This window comes from Corylus avellana, chromosome 3 (assembly GCF_965113065.1).
Source record: "Corylus avellana chromosome 3, dhCorAvel1.hap1.2, whole genome shotgun sequence".
Lineage (NCBI taxonomy): Eukaryota > Viridiplantae > Streptophyta > Magnoliopsida > Fagales > Betulaceae > Corylus > Corylus avellana.
In genome coordinates, this window is record NC_142492.1 from 13384045 (window position 1) to 13405595 (window position 21551).

The 21551-nt window shown below is 35.5% G+C and overlaps 2 protein-coding genes across 2 annotated transcripts; one reads left to right on the forward strand and one right to left on the reverse strand.

Moving 5' to 3' along the window:
* Window positions 1-9290: 9290 nt before the first annotated feature.
* Window positions 9291-20158, reverse strand: LOC132174777 (Translation initiation factor 2, small GTP-binding protein). Its single transcript, XM_059586453.2, has 8 exons — window positions 19923-20158; window positions 19062-19114; window positions 17501-17630; window positions 13608-13677; window positions 12513-12855; window positions 11197-12234; window positions 10208-10357; window positions 9291-10073 (listed from the first exon to the last, which is right to left on the reverse strand). Exons 2-8 carry the CDS (start codon window positions 19086-19088, stop codon window positions 9639-9641), a joined length of 2193 nt encoding a protein of 730 aa, XP_059442436.2. The 5' UTR covers window positions 19089-19114; window positions 19923-20158; the 3' UTR covers window positions 9291-9638.
* On the forward strand, window positions 13689-15928 carry LOC148586820 (uncharacterized). Its single transcript, XM_088514707.1, has one exon. The coding sequence runs from the start codon at window positions 14756-14758 to the stop codon at window positions 15617-15619; it is 864 nt and encodes a 287-aa protein (XP_088370833.1). The 5' UTR covers window positions 13689-14755; the 3' UTR covers window positions 15620-15928.
* Window positions 20159-21551: the final 1393 nt, after the last annotated feature.

A 21551-nucleotide genomic window follows, 5' to 3' on the forward strand; every position in this document is an offset into this window, starting at 1 on the left:
AAGAACAATTAAACAGGGTGAGCACAAGGAATATCCACAAGTTAACAACTATATCTAAATACATATAAATGGGTGTTCACCCATTCATGCCATAAACACACACGTCTTTTCTTAAATAAAAAAATTATATTAAAAAAAAAAAAATTGCTTTTTCAAATTGCAAAGCATGAAGGTACATTTTTTAAAACACACTATTTTAAAGCTAAACTGCAATTTTAAAGGCCAAAACATTATTTTACCTAACGCTTAACTGCATTTTTAAATCGCACATTTTTAAATCACTATTTTTTAATCGCACGTTTTAAAACCGCAAACACAAACGGATCCTAAATCCCTACAAAACAATGTTTCCTTTACCTAGGATACCCTTTCTTTTTTTTATTCTTACCAACACTCAAATATGGAGTTTGTGCTCTTTGCTTAACCGCCTAAGCTCCTGGCAAATCTTCCAACCGACATCAAAGAGTACAAATACAATTTTGACTTCTCCATCGATATCAATATGGGACATCACCAGCCATATACACGTCAGCCTTGTTTTTATGGATGAATATACGACAACCTTGCAGAGACTGTTTGCTAATCTTGTTACAGATGCAGACAAATTGTTACAAACTAAACTTTTTATGAACAAACATATACCAAAAAACAAAAGGACAGCTGAAAATATCAGCATAATGACAAAATAGAAGACCCACAGATAGATTCATCAAACAGCCAAGAACACAAAACCTCTCAGATAATTCCAGGGAAAATCTATACTAAAAACTGAGGGATATTGAAGCAGCATGAATCCAATTGCAGGAAAAGAAACAAAGAAAAAGGAAAAAGAGAAAGTGTATCTATAAAGACATTGATTTATATATTTGAGTTCCAAGAAAACCTGCTTGAGTGGCTTGTTGTTGAACTTGCATTCCTTGCTTTTTCATGCCCAAAAAAAAAAAACTCTGATTTCTTAATATACTATGAACACTTAATGCAAATGAAGTGGTATGGCTACCTCCTGCATTACTGCATATATTCCTACTGCCAAGTTATATATAAATATAAAACCATTTATAGTGAAAGCACAATGTACGTAGCAGATATGAGCTGAACAATTCAACAAACATTATTAAAAACAATTTAAATTTTTATGATGAGTTGGGTGTTAATTGCCATTGTTGTTTCAGTTAGATTCATGAACCACTCGGAGGACACACCTGATCAGTGCAACTACAAGTCTGTCAATTCGCAAATGGCAACCCGGAAACTTGGCTGAATCCACGTGAGTTGTCTGTTTTTTTTTTTTTGTGTGTGTGTTTTTTCGAGGATCCTAAATCCAAGTGACCATTTTTTTGTTTTATGTAATGTTGCTGGAACGTCAACGACATTTTTTACACTAAATTATTGACGTGCTTGATGCTTGTTTTGTGTTATCTTTCTCGTATCACGAGCTTTCATTCCACACGCTAACGCAGTTGATTGCACAACCCACAAGATTTGACTTCTCTTGAATATTCTTTTCCAAAACATCATCTCTTGGAGCTTCTTGTGAGAAGGCCCTCTTTTGTTGTTACTCGTGACGTATTATTATGTGATCATTGGACTAAAATCCCTTCTGAAATTGTATTAGAAATAGAAGAGTTGTCAATTTTTAAGCTTTTGGACTTTTTAGAGTAAAAAAACGTCAAAGAAATACTTTTTTAATTTTTTATCAAACGGACCAACCTTTTGTTAGGCACAACTTTTTTATGTACTAAATATACTTTTGGGGAAACTTCACAATGAACTCATGAATTACCACACGTTTTAATAAGACCACCCAAATTTTAAAAACTCTCAATTTCACTAAATAAACTTTCAATTTGATGCAATATACCCCCTCTTTTCAGCGTTACACTTTAACGAAAACAAACAAAAATGCCAAAATACCTTTGATTTTCTTTTTAAAAGACAAACAATTTGGCTCACAGGGGTAAATTTGGTTATAAAAAAATCAGAGTTATAAAGGTCATTTAATCATGTTTTACGACCGTTTAATGGTGAAACTTGATGGAATGGCGTACATTAAATCAAATTAAAAGTTCAGGTGGGTGAAATTGAGATTCTTTGAAATTTATAAGTTTTTCTCAAATCGCATGGTAGTTCAGAATCTTAAGTGAAGTTTTCCTATACTTTTAGGGAAAAATATAAAAAAGCCCTCCAAACTAACAGTCGTTTTTGAAAGAGTCTTATGATATTCAAAATGTGCTAAAGTATAGCCTATCAAACTACCAAAGTGTATCAAACTACCAAAGTGTGTCAAAAAGGCCACATATTTTTTATATTTCAATAATACCCTTATTCTTTTAAAAACTAAAATAAAAAAACTAAAAATTATTTAAAAAAAAAAAAAAAAAAAAAAAGGAAAGGGGCAACTTTCCTTTATATATATAAAATTGGTTTTTTTTTCTATTAAAAAATTATTTGGTTTTTTATAATTATTTTTTATTTAAAAGAACATGAGTATTATAGGAATATAAAAAAATAAGTGACATTTTTATACATTTTGATTGTTTGATGGACTACTTTAGTATGTTTTGAACATTGTGAGGCTCTATCGTAAACGGTGGTTAATTTGAGAGGTTTTTTTTATATTTTTTTTCTATTTTTTAAGCTCTTTTAACACAACTCCAAAAAAGCTCTAAGTAATTAAGCTAGAGAATTCATGAAGAACTAAAGAGAGGTGTCATTATCAGCACTCGTGATTTTTGTCTTCTATGGGGGAAAATGCTGTTGACATAACTAATCGAAAACGAGGTTTAGCATTAACTGATGATCACTGCAATGCAGGAAAAGGAATAGTGAAAGAAAGAATAAAATAACACAAGAAGATAACTTATTTTAGTTTTCTACGCAACCATACAAGTGGCTATCTGACAGTCCCGGACACTCATGCATACAATTATGTTAGATGGAAAGATCTAATGATGACATTTTTTTTTTCTTCTGAGCAAAAGGATGGGAAGGGACGATCAGTATAGTTTCTTTTTTTGGGCGTGACCATCGGAGTTCTCATCCGCTGTGGAATGTCCAGTTTGAGCCATAGCTACTGCTTGGGAAGGCGAGCCCGTCACCACAACCCAACCAAAGTGTGAGCCGATAGAGCCCCTTCATAGTAGCATCTGGTTCACGCATCTATTACCGCAAGCGGATTCGAACACGCGACTACTAAGATGAAAGAAGTTTTTCTACCAACTCAATGACCACCTTGGTGGTAATGATGACATTGGATCAAGATAAAGAAGACAGAATTTATTACTAGTAATTCAATTTAATAGATTATAATGCGACTATTATTTCATCCAAAAATTAATTTTTGAATCAACAAGTGCTTGTAAAAAAAAATTGAGAGGTTATTTTCACTACCACGTCATCTCATTAGTGGCGGATCTAGGAAGTCAGTTTGGTGAATTTATATGTTGCTTCTCAAATCTCTTTCTTTGATTTATATATTTATTTTCTGGGCCTTGTCAAACTATGCCGACAAATTGAAATTTTGTTACAAACAAACCTTGTTATGAACAAACATATAACAAAACATCGAGAGATAAAGCTGAAAATATCACCATCAGTGACAAAACAGAAGAACGACAGATAGATTCATCAAACAGCCAAGAACACAAAACCTCAGAGATAATTTCAAGGAAAATCTATACTTAGACTGAGGGATGAAGCAGCATGAAAATAAGTTAGAAGTATAACTAACTATTCAAAAAGGATCCCTGTATGCTCACCTAGCCTTTCCTTAATCCAAGAAAACTAGAATCTTGCTCTGCCTTTAGCTAATCAACCTGGATGGAGAAGGAGGAAACTCTTGAATTGCATAGCATTGCTAGACAATTCATTTTGTTCAAGGTTGGGAATGGCGAGAACATCAATCTTTGACTTTACTTTTGACACCCGGCTGAGATTCTTCATGAAGTTTATGGTGATAGAGTCATATATGATGCAGGCAGTCAACTAGATGCCAAGTTATCAAGTGTTCTTTTGGATAAGAATTGGAATTGGCAGCCAGCTCGTTCCGAAGATCTTGTTAAGATTCAAAGTAAGTTGCCAATGGTGAATATTGGTGACTTTGATCGATCAGCCTACTTGGAGTGTTTCTAAACTATTAAAATATAAATTAAATGATTAAATTTATCACTTCCTATTAGTTTAAACTTTTAGAATAAGCGATGATTTAACACGGTATTATAACAGAGATCTTGAGTTTAAACTTTATCTCCATCATTCACCTTCTATTTCAATTAAATATTTCTCATGTTGGGTCTCACCTATTAAGATGAAATTTTTTCATCACTTTCTATTAGGTTAAACTTCTAAAAAAAGTAGTAATTTAACAGGGAAATCATCATGCAGAAACAGCAGCAAGTCAAGTGATGGAGAATAATTTGGTTTTCATTGGCAATTCTTAGACAAGCATTCATCTTGTGGTTGGCAGCTCGGAGGGGACAGATTGCTCAGTTGGGGATTTGGAGGTAATGTACTTTGTGTATTTTGCAGAAGATGCATTGAAGACAGAAATCAATTTTGTTTTTAGTGTAGTTTCTGTAAAAGATTGTGGTTGGAAACTGTCAAAGTGTTTGATAAAAGATCCTCCAAATGAATGGGAAGATATTATAGATAGAGGAGTCCTGTTTAGATTGTGTTTGAGTGCCTCTGTTTAAAATTTATCGAAGGAGAGAAATAACATTCGACTTGGGAATCATTTACAAACCCAAGAGAAACTAATTCAGAATGTTAAAATAACTAGAAAATATATGTATGAACTGAATAATGTATTTCTGTGTGTTTAAAACTGTATACAATAGGACATTTATAGTTGATTAATAAGGCCAGATAAACTAAGAAATATAATCAAAGAGTTAATCGACAATATTATAAAATCAAATTAATATATATACATGGAAATATAAATCAATCCGCAAATACGGTGAATTTCAGAATATGTTGGGATGCAGATGAAAACTGCTGTTTTTGAGTGATTTGCTGCAGATGCAGAGTCTGTAATGAGGTGCTGCCAATTTACTTGTGCAGAGATATGGATAATAGTGGAGTGAAGAATGCAGATTTATGAAGTGCAGCCAGTTTGCTTGCAGATGTTCTGATAGGAGTCTTAGTGTAGATAGTTTTACTGTTTTGTTGTATTTTAGAATTCAACAGCTACTGACATTTTGGTTGTTGTAATTATGTTTGGTTTGGTGTAATTAAGTGTCCGTCATCATCTCTTCCTATCAGATCATGGCATAAACCGGTGATTTAACACATGTACCAGCTAAGGCCCTTGTTTTTTCCTTGCTGTATAGCTTATTCTTCAGGAGGCTTTCTACTTCCTGGAGTTCTTGCTGAACTGCTATTCTTTGTTGGTTAATGAAATACTCATTTCATCCAAAAAAAAAAAAACAAACGAGGAAAAGGGAAAAAACCAACCTGCTTGACTGGCTTGCTGTTGGACTAGCATTCCTTGCTTTTTCATGCAAAAAAATCTCTTCTTCTTCTCCTTAATATATTATGAAGGCTTGCAAATTAAGCGGTCTGACTACCTCCTGCATGCCAAGGTATATATATATAATCAGTGATAGTCAGAGGATGAGCCGAATATTATTTCGGTTGAGGTGCAACAATATTGCTCTGCTCAAGTGTCTTACAAAGTGCGATTTTGAATGCCATAAAAGGCTTTGACTTCTCTCACTTCACATAAATTAGTTTTAAGATGAAATTATCAAAGGCTTCATCCAATAAATTGTATCAAAACCAGGGTTACACGTTCGAGTCGAGCGTCACGTTGAAGGAGGGATTGTTGAAGTACAAGAGTGCTGCTCTACTCATATTGATGGCTTTTAAAACATGTCTTACGAGATGCAATTTCAAATGCCATAAAAGACTTTAGTTTTCCTCATTGAACACCAATTAATTTTCAAATGAGATGGTAAAATGTTCAATCCAACAATTTTATCAAACAATTTATAGAATTTGAACGTATGATGAGCTGGTGAGTCCTGGTGGACCTGCTCAGTGCAACTGCATGCCTTGTCAATTGACAATCCATGTGACATGTCACATGCGTTGCTTCTTTAGGACATTTTTCTTTGTTTTTCCAAGGATCATGCATAAATAGTCCACGTGACCAATATGTTTTTTTTTTTTTTTTCAATGTTATAATGGTAGTTAGTAATTACCTCACCTTCTTCACAATGATTGTTACTTACTTTTTTGATGGAGGATTTCTTTTTCTTTTTCTTTTTTTTGTCATTTTCATACAAGCTTTAGGACTTTTAGTGACAAAAGTTACGAGAAAAGTAGAATATATCCTTTCTTGGGAGCCTCCCCTGTCGCTTCCTTTATACTGCGCGCTATGCTGTGTTTGGTAAAAAAGCCAAATGCAATCTCAAAAAAATTGTAAAACCCAATTGCAAGCTTAAAATTTCCAAAGAAGAATTTGTTTTTCACTAAAAATGGAGCACTTTAGTGATTAAATTAACTAAAATAGTGCAAAGACAAAATTAATGGGAAAAGCGTTAGGGGCCATAAGGATCCTCCTAGTATTCTATTACGTATTCATGAGACATCTTTAACTCAACTAGATAAAACAGTTAAGTAATAATTAAAAATAAAATAGATTAAGCATAGTTCTGATTAAAAATTTGACTTCAATGACATGTCAAGAGAGATTAAGCACAAAATAGAAATATTAAACTTCACCCATAAAAGCCATATTTAAAAAGATTAGCCACTCGTAATCATGGAAATAAATTCCATGATCAAAGTGCTAAACATCAAGTACAAAATATATATTGCTACTAGCCGAAATGGGTGAGGCCCCAACACTGGGATTCAGCTCTCAAAAGATAAATTTTCCAAAATCTTCATTGCGCTCTCCTAATTTTGCTGGAGAAGAATAATATTTGGTAGATTCTCGACTGTCATACAGTTATGATGATATGGTAGTGAATATTAGTCATTGATTTTTATTTTTACAAGCTCTAGTTGGTTCAAATGTTACAATTTTACTGTCACATCATCATTGTTGTATAATAGTCGTATAAGAAAAAAAAAAAAAAAGTTGTTAGTGCAAACAAGTTATGAAACCGCTTACTTTAATAGAATAAATTATGCACATTTAAGCTATAATCATCAAACACGTTACTAAAAAACTGTTTTTACTTTTCTCTCGCTTACAAATAATTTAAAACTTCTTTCACCTTTATATCACATTAATCAATTCTTATTACATAAATTAATTGATCCCTTATTCCATTATATATATATATATATATATATATATATATATATATGTGTGTAAAAAGCGTATACTATTAAAAAGAAGCAAATGTCATTTTTAGATATTGGGTTTAAAGAAAATTCGTTCAATCCAATTTGTACGAAAATTCTGTCCAATCCAAACATCTCTTGGATCTTACCATGAGAATGCCTTCTTTTGCTATTACTCATGAGGTCTTACTTAGGGACAGATTTTTTCAACGATTTTTGTTTTACTCAAGCACAAATTTTCTTTTTAGAGCAACTACTAACCTACTTTATAGGATTTTTTTTTTTTTTTTTTTTTTTTTCATTACATAAGAGGCAGTTTTCACATGACAGAAGCCAGCCATGCACAGCTATTCTTCTTAATTATTATATGCCCCACTAGTGGACCTAAAGTAGCAGTGTAAAGCCAGAGAATGCATGAATGATTTTTTGTCTTCTATGGGGTGGAAAATGCTGATGAAAGAAGTAATCAAAAACAAGTTTCAGCTTGTTTTAAACTTTTAGTGGCTTCAATGCAGGAAAACGTGGCTACCTGAAAATGAATGACACTTCATGCATATCAATTATCAACCTTGCTTGAACTTTGAAGGAAAGATCAAATATCTATGATCCAACCCAATTGGTTTTGAGCCGCCAACAACTGGTAGTTAAGAAGAAGAAATTTGATCAAGACAAAGAAAGGCAGAATTTATTAAAAATACCATAACTAATTGAAGAGGCTCAAAAGATAGAATGTGTCCATGAGGAATAAAGAAGCCAATTTATGTCTGTATGTTAAGTTTGGGTCTGTCAAAGTATAAATGTAAGATTCTATAGATAACCCTAGTTGTCCAACCCATTTGATTAAACATGTCAAAATGATGCAACCCTAACTCGCTAATTTAGTGTCAAGTTCGCATAAGGTTTGTAGATCATGTTAAAAATTGCCAACCTTAAATATCATGTGTCGAGTTCAATTCGTGTCAAAATAAGAATATAAAATTATATAAATCAATCATAACCTGACCAATTTAACTAAATGAGTCAAACAAACCTTTCAATCGTAATCCGCTAATTTCGTGTTGAATTCTTGTCAAGTTTGTGGGTTAAGTCAAATTGTTAGACCTAATAAACAGTAATTATTTAGGGAAAAGTCAACATATCTCCTTCAAACTACTACCTAATTGAGAATGTCCACTTATAAAATTTATATAAAAAAAAAAAAAAACAAAACAAAACAAAACACAAAATGTAAAAATAAAAAGGGGTAACTTCACTAAAGACCCATGACCTTCCACCAGATTTGACAAACATTCTCAAACTTTAAAATCTCTCAATTTGGACTTCTAAACTTTCAATTGCTCTCAATTTGGACCCATCCGTCAGATTTAAAACGTTAAAAGTGAAACAATGACGTTTATACCCCTGACTTAAAAAAAAAAAAAAAATCTGGCCGTGTCCCAGTCTAGGTCTCGGCCAGCAAACCCACCGTGGGTCTGGCCTGACCCGCATGGTCTTTTTACTTTTTTCTATTTTGGTTTTTGCTTTTTAAAAAAAAAAAAAAAAAAAAAAAAAAACAAGGAATATTCTAGTCTTTTTAAGGATTTTTAACAGCTAAATCTAACGGAATAATCTAAATTGAGAGCAATTAAAAGTTTGAGGGTCTAAATTGAGAAATTTTAAAGATTGGGGAGTTTGTCAAATCAGGTGAAAGTTTAAGGATCTTTAGTGAAGTTATCCTAAATAAAAAAATTAAAATTAAAAATAAAACAAAACGAAAAAAACCAGACCACCCCTTGACCAAATGAAGTAAAATCAAGTCAAAACTGAAGTAAAATCAAAAACTATCAATGAAGTAAAAAAGCATGAACATCATTCTTGCTCCACTTTGAGACGGCAAGTGCGACACGTATTATGGACCCCCAACCAGGGAAGAATACAAGATTGGTGATAAAGATGGGAGCAATCCATCCAGAGATTGGTGATAAAGAAAACTCTTTCAAACATATACTGTTTGATCTATAGAATGGTAGAACCTTCTCATAGGCAATCAAAATTGTAAAGTATCAATAAATAAATTCCTCTACTCTTCATGTTACGATCCAATAATCACAAATTTCATTATTGTACAACAAAATTTATATCAACTCCCAAACAATTTACTATGACCTTCCAAAATTGTCCTACGCATAATCTGTAGCCACTCAGAAGTATTTGAGTAATTGGGCAGGACCAACAGCTGCAAAATTGCTGAAAGTCCACGCGTTGACGACCCGACGTTACACGAATTTGCTTGTCCTTGATCAAATCAAAAAGGAGAATCTAAATCATATGTCAATGAACATGTTATTAGCAAAAGAGATATATCAGCACTCGATTCGAACAGCACCACTCTCTGAGGAAATGAACTTTGGCTTCCTTACAACTTGCTGCAAGCACTGGATGACATCTCCAATCCGCAGATCATCCCAATCACTAATCACCACTCCACACTCGCTTCCTTTTTTCACGCTCTCCACATCCTGCTTCTCCCGCTTGAGAGAGGAGCAGGATCCTTCAAACACAATTTCCCCACTCCTCAACAGCCTAAAAGTTGATGATTTAGAGACACAGCCGTCAATGACCCGGCAGCCCGCAATTTTCACATCATCTCCCTTCGACTTGCTCCTTCCTTTGAGCTCAAATATGTTCAGCACCTCGGCCTCCCCGGAAACCTGTGTCTCATAACTCCCAGGGGCCTTGTCTACTATCAAACTGCCCATTTCTTCCAAAAGGTGATAGATCACACGGTGCAACACTATCTACAGCCAACAAGAGAAACAACAACAATAATAAGGATAGTATTTTTAGATTAAAGCATAATCTTAAACTTGACGGATTAAAACGAATTTAACATTCTCATCAGAGGATTGAGATTGAGAGAACAGGTCAGTACCTTTGTACTGGCTTGAGTCGCCGCCAGACTCAGAGAATTAGGTGGACTTTTTACGTTGAACCCAACTATACAAGCACCACAGGCTTTCGCTAGTTCCACATCAGATTGAGAAATGGGCCCAACACCAACATGGACGACATTCACAAAAACCTGACAAATAAATTGAAGAATGCATGAATTACAATAAGTGGCAAGTTCAGGAAGCAGTGAAATACCAGACAATACTTTCAGGTAACAACCCCAATGTTTTACTAAAAGCAGCACCTGCCCCTTGGCCTAGACTCAGTGAACAGGGTGGCCGATTGAGTAGATTATAGGTTCAAATCATATGTAGTAAAAGAGAAACAACAATATAATAGCAGTAGGAAGAAAAAACTTATAAGCTGAACTCTTTGTTCTGGTGTACTTGGCCCAAAGAGCATTTCAAACTTGAGTATATTTTTGAAAGGACCGCATTTAACATATGATAAAACAGAGATCGATCACTGGTTATCATACAGTGAGGAAGACCAAACAACCATCACCACTTAGTTTGAATGGCAAAATCATGTTTGCTGCAACAGTCTATGCCATATGGAAAGAATGAAATCCTTGGATCCACAACAACCGCGCTATGCATGTTAGTAATGTAGTTCAGGATTTTTGTTTAGTGAAAGAACTAAAAGCAACGACCTCCATGACTCAAACCCATCTCAGGAAAATAGATGCTTCAATGTTCATGGGGTATCTCGGAGATGATCTTTCTGTATTTTGATTAGTCTAGTTTTTAAACTTGGTGGGAGCCTCCTCTTCGCCCAACCTAATTATGTTTTTGCCTTTTTTCTGGGGTATGCTCTGTGCCTTCGTACAGTTTCTTTTGGATATAATATTCACCTTATCAAAAAAAAAAAAAAAAAGGGCTAAAGCAAAAAGTAATTATTTGAACATTCTTGACAACTATAAAGAGATCACAAAATTCAGGATACAAGGCAGTACTGATCTTGCCATACCTGAGGGCTATTTAGAGTCTTCAATGCATCGGTGACAGCTTGGACAGTGCCCTGAACATCTGCTTTTACTATTATTGGCATTTCAACCCTCTTAAACACCTCATCTGATGATTCCAGAGTTTCTGTTGCCCCCTCACTGATCTTTCTAAGCCTATCCTTATCAAATCTCCTTTTCCTCCCCTCACTAAGCATTCTAGCACGCTCCTCAGAGTCCACAACAACAATATCATCACCAGCCATTGGGAGCCCCTTCAGCCCTTCAATTTCGACTGGCATTGCAGGTGTTGCCTTCTCTGTCAACTTCCCCACTGTATCCCTAATACCCCTTATTCTGCCCCACTGTGAGCCCACAACCACATGCTGACCACAAACCAAAGTCCCTGCCTTCACTATTGCAGTAGCCAATGGACCCCGTCCTCTGTCAAGTCTAGCCTCCACCACATAAGCTTGAGCAGGCCCATCAATACGTGCTTTCAGATCCATCATTTCAGCCTGGAGAAGCAAAGCCTCCTCCAAGCTATCCAATCCAGTCTTCTTTATCGCTGAAACTTGAACCACCTGAACATCCCCACCCATCTCTTCCAGTAGCAAGCCCTCTGAAGCAAGCTGAAGTTTTACCCTTTCTGGTTCAGCAGCTGGTTTATCACATTTATTAATTGCAACAACAATTGGCACGTTAGCTGCTTTTGCATGAGACATGGCTTCAAGTGTTTGAGGCATCACTCCATCATCAGCAGCTACAACTAGCACTACTATATCTGTGACTGCTGCCCCTCTTGCTCGCATTGCACTGAATGCAGCATGACCAGGGGTGTCTAGAAATGTGATTGCTGCTCCTGACGACATACTTACAACAAAAGCACCAAGATGCTGTGTTATCCCTCCAGCTTCCTTTGCTGCCACTGAGGTTTGACGTAAAGCATCCAGAAGAGAAGTTTTACCATGATCAACATGACCCATAACTGTTACAACCGCAGGCCTGGGTAAAATTTCCACACCTTCATTGGAGTGTAGCCTCCTAACATTGATTCCAACTTCCTGAGAAAGTAATAACATAACAATTAAGTCCAAAAGTGTCCAAAGCAACTAAAATTCATTTGATACTGAGTGATAATATAGATGAAAAAAGAAATGGCTAAGGAGAGATGAGAACTAAATATCTTTCAGTCGGTACAGGAAATTTATTCCTAGTATTCTCTATATGGTGCTATAGGTTGTTACATGAGAGATCATTTGTGTTTTCTTTTTTTTATAAGTAATCGAGACGTTACTTGAGGGATCATTATGTAATATATATGACTAAGAAGGGGAAATACCATTGCTACCAGCTCCGCAATATCGACACTGAGGGGGTCAAACTCAGATTCAACTTTTTCCCCAACGTTTACAAGAATATCCTGCACGGTGGATATAGACTCACCGGTACGCTTGGCAAGCTCAACAATTGTCATGCCTTCAAATATGTCAATTGTTTTATCTGGAAAGGATTTATTGGTTCTTTTTAGTTTAGGAGGCACATAAGGAGCTTCAACAGGTGGCTCAGTCCTGGCTCTTTTCACAAACTTCCCTCTCTTGGAAGTCTTGTTCTTGGAATTGTTGTCATGAACTAGATCATTATTTGTTCTTCTAGCCCATAGCTCTGGAGTGGCATGAAAACACCTATGCATAATGTATGAACAAAAATTAGAATCTTTAGGAATCCAGGAGAAACTAAATTAGACAGAAATTTCTTCATTCCAGACATGTTCTTCTGGAGATAGATATCATAATATTGGACAGCAGTTTATCATTTGTCATATGTAGCCACCCTTATGCTTCACTTTTTGGAAGCCCACCATCATCCTTTCAATTTCAGTCGTGCATGTATGTAATGGGACCCTATTTTAGAATATACTTACCAAAATTTTCTCACAAACCACACCCGTCCCCCAAACTCCCCAACATAGTTTTAGCATCGCACCCAACAATGGCCCATAAAAGAATAGCAAGATAAAAGAAATAATAATAATAATCAAAATGATGATGATGATAATGATAGTAAAATTGATAGCGATATCGATAATGGTAATCATTACAATAATAATGATGATGAAAATGAGAATGATCATCACTATTACGCTGATGGTGATAATGATGATGAGAATGAGAATGATAGTGATGATGACAATGATAATGATAATGATAAAGATAATGATGGTGATAGTGATAATGATAATGATGCTGATAGTGATAATGATGATGAAAATGACAATAACAATGATAATGATAATGATGATGATGATGATGAACTACTTCTATCTCTTACCTTGGAAAACTAGTAAAGAGCAACACAAAGGTAGTAGCCAAAAGTTTCCATTGCACCAGATAAACAATTAAAAGGTCCAAAAAGAAAAGAAAATAAACTTCATTACCTTGTACAGGACAATACTGCTGGAATTTCAGGAGGAGCCAATCGCCATAATACAAAGCTGGAAGAGAACTCTGTGGCTGAAATTTTGGGCAACACTTTATAACAAAACACCATTAACCTTGAAATTTTCTCAACATAATAAATTCAAAGTATACATGTGCAAATAAATGCTCCACATTATGTAGGAAAAATACAATCATGGAAATTTCATGTCTAAGAAGGGCTTTTGCTTGAAATGGTATTAGCCCACTGATAAATAGAGGAATAGTCCAACCCCCGTCTCTTTTTCCTTTTTACTTCTACTTCTTTTTTTTTTTTCTTTTTTTGGTGCTAATTGGATAGAAAAATTGCAGAGGGATTTCTTGTGGGGTGGCTTAGATAAAGAGTCTTAAGTTCCATTTTGTTAATTGGGAGAAGGTTTGGGAATTAGGAGTTTGCTTACATTCAATTAGGCTCTACTGGGAGAGTGGTTATGGAGGTATGTTGTTGATGTAGGACGATATTTACCTTTATTTTCGGTAAAAACGAAAATAAAGAAAATATCAAAAATAATATTGGAACAGCGCTACTTGATCAGAATTTTATCCGTTCTCAAACAATGGAAGTACAAAAGGAAAGATTGCCACGATTCCCGCTGATTGTCAATTTTATATTAGGATTTTATTTTATTTTATTATGACTTTATTTACTTTCCTTACAGGGTTAGATTTACTATTGTTACTATGATTATGTTTACTTTCCTACTAGGATTAGATTTACTTTTTCTACTAGGATTAGATTTACTTTCTCTACTAGAAGTAGGTTTACTTTCTCTATAAGTATTTCTCTTCTATAAATAGGCTTGCTTATTTTGTAAAACAAAAAACTCATTGAATTATTATCAAATCAGAGAATTCTCTCTCAAATACCCTGCGGAATTTTATCTTTCTTTTAGCCTGCGGGCTTGTTTTTATCTTTTTGGGTAGAAGACGAAGACGCTTCTCCTTGCAGAATAAAAGACGCTGCTCTTTGATTAGTTACCTTAGTCTTCCACTACGTCAGTTTGTATCAGAGCAAGCTTTATCCTGATCATGACCAATTAGCGCAACGGTGACAAACTTCTCCAACAACGTAGCTTGTAGGGGAGGGACTCTTTCGAGAGCCAAATTCATGGGGTATCCGAGCCGGCATTATTCGGATTCGATGGCCAACTTATACTACAACAACTTCTATAACGACGACGTTCATGAAAGAGATGTTGTTTCAAGAGTCGAATTTCCGGAGTTTCAACAAACAGTGCAACAGGAGATGCGTCAGTTGTGGGAGATATTTGAACGCATGCAAATGCGTGCCCTTTGGAAGCACAGGGATACCCAGGATGACTATGGGATCCGAAGGAAACCCGTTCAGTATCCTTATGTTGACAAATTCCTTGATGATGATGTAAGCCACATTCGACATGTCCGTAACCATATTCATAAATCTCCAAATAGGCGCTCCGTCTATGAAGAGAATATTAATTATGGTGAAAAGGATGTTGATGCAGTTAATTTGGAGTTGCCGTTAGAGAAACAATTTGTGGAGCAACAAATATTTGTTCCAACAACTACACCAGTGGAAGAACAACCACCACATCCTTCGTCACAGGCACAACTCATCACGATAACCACGAAAATTGATGATTCATTTGAAGAAAACTGTAAAGTTGAAGATGACATCAAAGAAGAAATCGTTGGAGAAATTTTTGTGGAAGAAGACGAAAAGAAAAGATCGTGTCTTGATGTTATCTATGTAGATTTCTCCAAGTACCTTTCTTCAGAGGAGCCATTCATGCTATGTCCCGAAGAAAACTCGAGGACGAGTTTTTTTCAAGTGAGGGTGTCTAATGTAGGACGATATTTACCTTTATTTTCGGTAAAAATGAAAATAAAGAAAATATCAAAAATAATATTGGAGCAGCGCCGCTTGATCAAAATTTTATCTGTTCTCAAACAATGGAAGTACAAAAGAAAAGATTGCCACGATTCCCGCTGATTGTCAATTTTATATTATGATTTTATTTTATTTTATTTTATTAGGACTTTATTTCCTTTCCTTATAGGATTAGATTTACTATTGTTACTATGATTATGTTTACTTTCCTACTAGGATTAGATTTACTTTCTCTACTAAGATTAGATTTACTTTCTCTAGAATCTCTACTAGAAGTAGGTTTACTTTCTCTACAAGTATTCTTCTTCTATAAATAGGCTTGCTTATTTTGTAAAACAAAAAACTCATTGAATTATTATCAAATCAGAGAATTCTCTTTCAAATACTCTGCGGAATTTTATCTTTCTTTTAGCCTGCGGGCTTGTTTTTATCTTTTTGGGTAGAAGACGAAGACGCGTCTCCTTGCAGAATCAAAGACGCTACTCTTTGATTAGTTACCTTAGTCTTCCGCTACGTCAGTTGTGGAAAGAGATGCCTTTTGGCAACAGGTTGTGGATAAAAAAATACAGTACTTTGGCAAACAGTAGGTGCGTTGAAGTTGTTGTCGGGCCTTATGAAGCGAGTATGTGGAAACATATTAGGAGAAGTTGGGATGCCTTCTCTAGTTTTGTTACTATCAAGATGGGTAATGGCTCTCGGGTCAAGTTTTAGCATGAAGTTTGGTGTGGGAATTGTCCATTGAAGGAATCCTTTCTGAAGTTATTTTTCATTGCACGAGTCTCTAGTGGCTGAACGAGGCACACATACACCCTAGTACATGTTCCTTGTCGTTGAGGGCATTCTCCATGGGCAAGGGATTTTGTGACATTTCTGATTGGTTGTCTTGTCTTTCTAATAAGTTGTTTAATAGTTAGCACTAACCATATATGTTTGCTCACAACGACAAGGTGCACTGGGACATGAATTTTATCATATTAGTGCATGATTGGGAGGTAGATACTATAACTTTTTTTTTCAATGCTCTAATCTGTTAGGAGGATTCGGGGAGATGAAGATAAATGTTGTTGGGTTCCTTCAAAGAGAAGATATTTTGAGGTCAAAATATTTTACAAAGTTCTCCTTCCCAATGTCAACCACTCTAGCCCTTGGAAGAGCATTTAGAGGCCTAAGGCTCCTTTGAGGATAGTTTTCTTCACGTGGACAGCATCTTTAGGAAAAATTCTCACTATAGGTAATCTCTACAAGCGTCACATTATAGTGATAGATTGGTGTTGTACATGCAAAAAGAGCGAGGAAACCCCCAATCACCTCCTTCATGGTGATATTGCAAGAGACTTGTGAAATTTAGTTTTTAGAATGTTGGAAGTAGAGTGTGTTATGCCTAGACGGATGTGGAGCTTCTGGCATGTTGGAAAAGAAGGTTTAGACGAAATGATTTTAATGTTGTTTGGAATGTAATCCCTTCTTATTTAACGTGATGTATTTTGAGAGAAATGAATGCTTGAAGTTTCGATGACTGTGAGAAGACGAGCTCGGATCTATAGCTTTGTTTTCTTAAATCCCTCTTTGAGTGGATCTTTGCTAACACCCTTCTAGATGTCTCTAACTTCGTAGATTCTTGAGCTCTTTTCCCTTGTTTTTGACCTTACTGGGTATTCTCTTCTTGTATATTTCCTGTGTACTTGGTTTGCATTCCTTGTCTTTTAATAAATTTGCTTTACTTATCAAACAAAAGAATTAACAAAGGTATGTCCAGGGATGGGAGACGAGGTGTATCCAAGTAGGTCAAGTCCCATATTATAATGTCAATATCTGGAAGTTGCTAGTTAAATCAAACGAATGGCTCATCAACCATAACATGTGGTACTAACAAAAAGTAATTACCATAACTAAACCACAAAAGCAACCCAAGAAGTTGTCAAGTTGGATTGAACAACGATAGCAACACAAGCTAGGAAAAAATGTTAAAAAAAATAAGAGTACCGTATATGCATCTCAATGGAGCAGGGACTGATGTTTTTACTGCATCCTCAAGGGAAGCTGAAAATTTTGACCAAACTGCAGGCCTTGGTGGTACAGAATTCAAAGCTCTTGCAAAACTGGTGTGTATAACCTGCATAGAAACAAGTTATAATGGTGAAACTAAAGAGGAAACTGCCCGAAAAACCTAAGGGTTCCTCCACAAGGTTCGTCCATGGAGGGTGAGTCAATACCTAAGATCCCAAAAGGAAAAGTCAAAGTATATAGGAATTAATTGTCAACAAAAAAGATTGAAAAATAGAATCATCTGAATTGATACGCGGGGAAAAACTGGAATGTGCAAATGGACCATAATGGGTCACAACAAGCCAACCACTTGGAAATGGGACCCTCTCATTAAGCAAATAAAGCAGGAAAAAAAATAATGGGCCGGAACAAGTGGAAAACAGGTCACTATAATATATACAGACACACACTAAATAAGTAGAGTGGATAAACGTTAATGGGCTAGAACACAATGAAAAATTGGTCACTGTGAATTCAGAAGGCTTCGTTAGTCCATTCATAGATCCATCTATCTATATATATAGCACTAGTATCAGATGAAAAATAGGACACTCAATCATTTAACCATTATTCTAACACTCCTTTCACTAGCGAGTCCAAACACCCCTCGCATGAGCGGAGCCTAATATATAGAATTTTCAACTCTAATTGGGAGGCATAAACTAGAGACAGTTCAAACTCAGACCACTGATTATGATCATGAAAAACTGCCAAATGCCTTAAAAGCTTAAAGTGATAGGAAATTATGAATTAAACTATTTAATCATTTTCTAACAATACAAATCAAGCAAAACATGAAGAACATAACGGGACAATAAAGACTATTGATCCTAATCTCAACTAGCTTTTTTTTTTTTTTTATGTCGGGGAACCTCTACAAGGCAGGGCCCTTAGGACCCACCCCTACAAAGTAAACCTCGGTCCCGTGGACAGCACCCTCGGAAGTTTCCATACACTGAACTGGTTAAATCGCTGGCTTTTCACCAGGGGGTGTGGCCCCAATGAATTGTTTGCACCCATGAGGTGTTGAACCTTGGACCTTAAAGCAAACCCCAAAACCAAGGCCTCTAGCACATAGGCCAATCCCTTGGGGTTAACCTCAACTAGCTTTAACATAAGCAAATGTCAAATCTATCATCATTTCAACAGCCAAATGCACTACCATCGACTGAATCAAATTTAAGCAACCAGGCCACACACATCTTTTACAAAGTTAACACAATATATTTCTCTACTAGTGATCAGAAAAAGAGCATGATACTCCAGAGATTATGCACTCAATATTGTGTTTTACCATTAGAAAAAAAAAATACATTTCCATGTTTTCATTTTCTTTTTTTTTCTTTAAATATCAAAGTGAAATCAATCTAAGGTTGTAAGTTGTTAAGAGGGTGCAGTGCAATCACCAAGGCATGTTTGAATTGGTGGTATAACTTAAGATAACTCTAAGAAAACATGCTTGTGAAAAAAAAAAAGATTCAGATACATAAGTACTAACCTTTTTGGTAAGCCCTCTCCAAGCCATTCATAAGCATGTTAAACTCTGCACAGCTGTAGAACAAAAGAAACACAAAAAATAATCATCTGCGTAGAGGTATAGCCAAATAAGCACTTCTAATGAACCATAACCACAAATATAATGTACCAACAAATTGAGATGGAAAGCAACCCATTTTATTTCATTCCATATAGGTGTGTGAGTGCATTCATGTATGCGCGTATAGACCCGTCTGTTCACATCCGTGTCAAAATATCACAGCTCAATGTTTAATCAGACATTCCAAGGTCAAGTAGTTAAAAATCATATCCACAGTCAATATATTGTTCACAAGAATCACAACCAACCACCTTTTTCAGAGAAATTAAACAAAATAAAAAACTACAAGATCCAAGATTTCCCTCCAATCATTTTACCATGATTCAGAATCTCACAGGAAATTTTAAAATATATGTATAGCGGAAATAAATCAAACAAAGTGAACTGAAACATTTTTTCCAAAAGCCAAATTGAACACAGGAAAGAACATGAAGTAAAGAGGAGAAGAAGAAAAATACGAGTATAGACGACAAACATAGAAGCAAATCAAATTTCACTTTGAGGATTTAGAGTGTGTGCGTGATTCAGCCTTCATGGCCACCATACCGCCAAGAGTTGAGCACACAAGTTCCCAACAATCACACCTAAAGAACTCAAACCCCAGAATCCAAAATTCTATCAGCCTAGACCTCCCCCCCAAAAGTCCAGCCCTTCCACCCCCTTCAAATGTGCATTACCATCTTCCATTCCATTAGATTATTCATTACCAATTATCTACAAACACGAACCAAAGCATTTAGATTGAGAAAGTTAAGAAAGTACCTTCATTTTTATTTGGGTGCTTTTAGCCTAGAAGGGGTAGCTCCTAGCTCCGAAGAGCTCTCCGAATTTCTCCGCCGGAGAGGGGTAGTTAGGGTGGCCGGCGGTGACGGATTCTGGTGGTATTGGGTGACCCCAGGCCTGTGTGTGTGTCTGAGTGTGAAGGCGTCGAGCAGAGAGAGGGACGAAGAAAGAGAGTTGTGAAGAGAGGATGACGAACTGTGGGATTGCGGCTCAAACCATTAATTTTTCTTAGACCTTGCGGTAAAACGGTGACGTTTGAGACTTATTGAAGGTTAGGTTCACATGATTATTTTTCGAGTAATGCTGCTCTTCTTATATTTAGCCTCCTCCTTATTATTTTTCGAGTAATCTAGAGCTAGCTAAAAAAAAAAACTTTTATTTACACTGTTCATCAACGTTTGAATCAGCCCTTATCTTAAAAAAAAAAAAAGTGATGAATACTATGACATCAAGCTAGTAAAATGTGAGCGTACATAGCATATAGAATTACTCATTTTAAAGTAAACAAGTTAAGAATCAAAGCCTCTACTTGTTAATGTGTTTTGAACGATATTTTTTGTTTTTAGATTGAAAAAGTATTTTAATGTGATACAAAGGTTTTTCTTTTTTTGTGATAAAAAGGTTTAAATTGTTCTTATTTATTAAGGAGCTTGTGTTTGTTTTGTTTGTTAATGTTTGTTCTGTTTTGAGAAGAGAAAACAATGGACAAAACAAAAATTTTAACTCAGAGCCAGAGCCAAATCATTTTGCAGTTTGAGCATTTTGATAGGCTATTTAAAAAATAAAAATAAAAAAATAAAAAATGAAACAGAGTTCATAAAGATAGCTGCTAAAATTGTGCAATGAAATTAGAAACAGGGTAAAAATGGCTGATTAAAGCCTACTTTAGCAGCTACTAAGCCATTATTTCTTAAGAGTTGCAAATACAAGAAATAATTGGCCACATCACTGTAAAATGTGAAGCATGCTTATGCACAAGTATATCTTGGAAAGTCATTCTCCTGCTGCAAATCCAGATCACACATCAAATAGGCATAATTTTCCTGGATTTTAAAAGGAAAGAAAGGAGCACACCTCATGCCATATTTGCAGAGAAGGGTATGCTGATCAGTTCTATGAATATAGGCTTTGGCTTAGGTTTTGTCAGAAAATGACGGCATATATACTGTAGTTTTTTCAACGGTTTAGCCAAATCATATGATATAAACCATTAAGCTCAAATTGTGATTGAGAAGATTGCGAGAGAATAACAGAAACACTCAAGCTAAGAATAAGTACTTTTTCATGCCCCAATCCATATGAGCACCAAACAGAAGAACATCTACACTATATAAAGTTATCCAGCAAACAGGAAAATGAACATACAAACAAAGCAAATGGACAACAAATCTTATCATCAAAGACCAATCTCAGGTCTCAAATAATTTAAGGGCAATAAAACAATATAATCCAACCCATCATGCAGCAACCTGACCACATAGCAACTTGCAGATCACAGAAACTTGGTTCAAATGTGATCTCAGTGCATATGACTATTATTCTAACTCCATATGATAACAAGCACCAAAGAATTTCTCGCATGAGATATCTTCCAATTTAATGACGTCA

What these genes read in the sequence shown, in the direction of transcription:
- LOC132174777 (XM_059586453.2), bottom strand. Translation starts at nt 19,088, where the DNA reads ATGGCTTGGAGAGGGCTTACCAAAAAG. An exon ending in GGAGAGGGCTTACCAAAAAG is followed by an intron (nt 17,631 to 19,061) that starts GTTAGTACTTAT and finishes GTTTCTATGCAG; the next exon opens with GTTATACACACCAGTTTTGC. An exon ending in CGACTCAAGCCAGTACAAAG is followed by an intron (nt 10,074 to 10,207) that starts GTACTGACCTGT and finishes TGTTGGCTGTAG; the next exon opens with ATAGTGTTGCACCGTGTGAT.
- LOC148586820 (XM_088514707.1), top strand. Translation starts at nt 14,756, where the DNA reads ATGGGGTATCCGAGCCGGCATTATTCGGATTCGATGGCCAACTTATAC.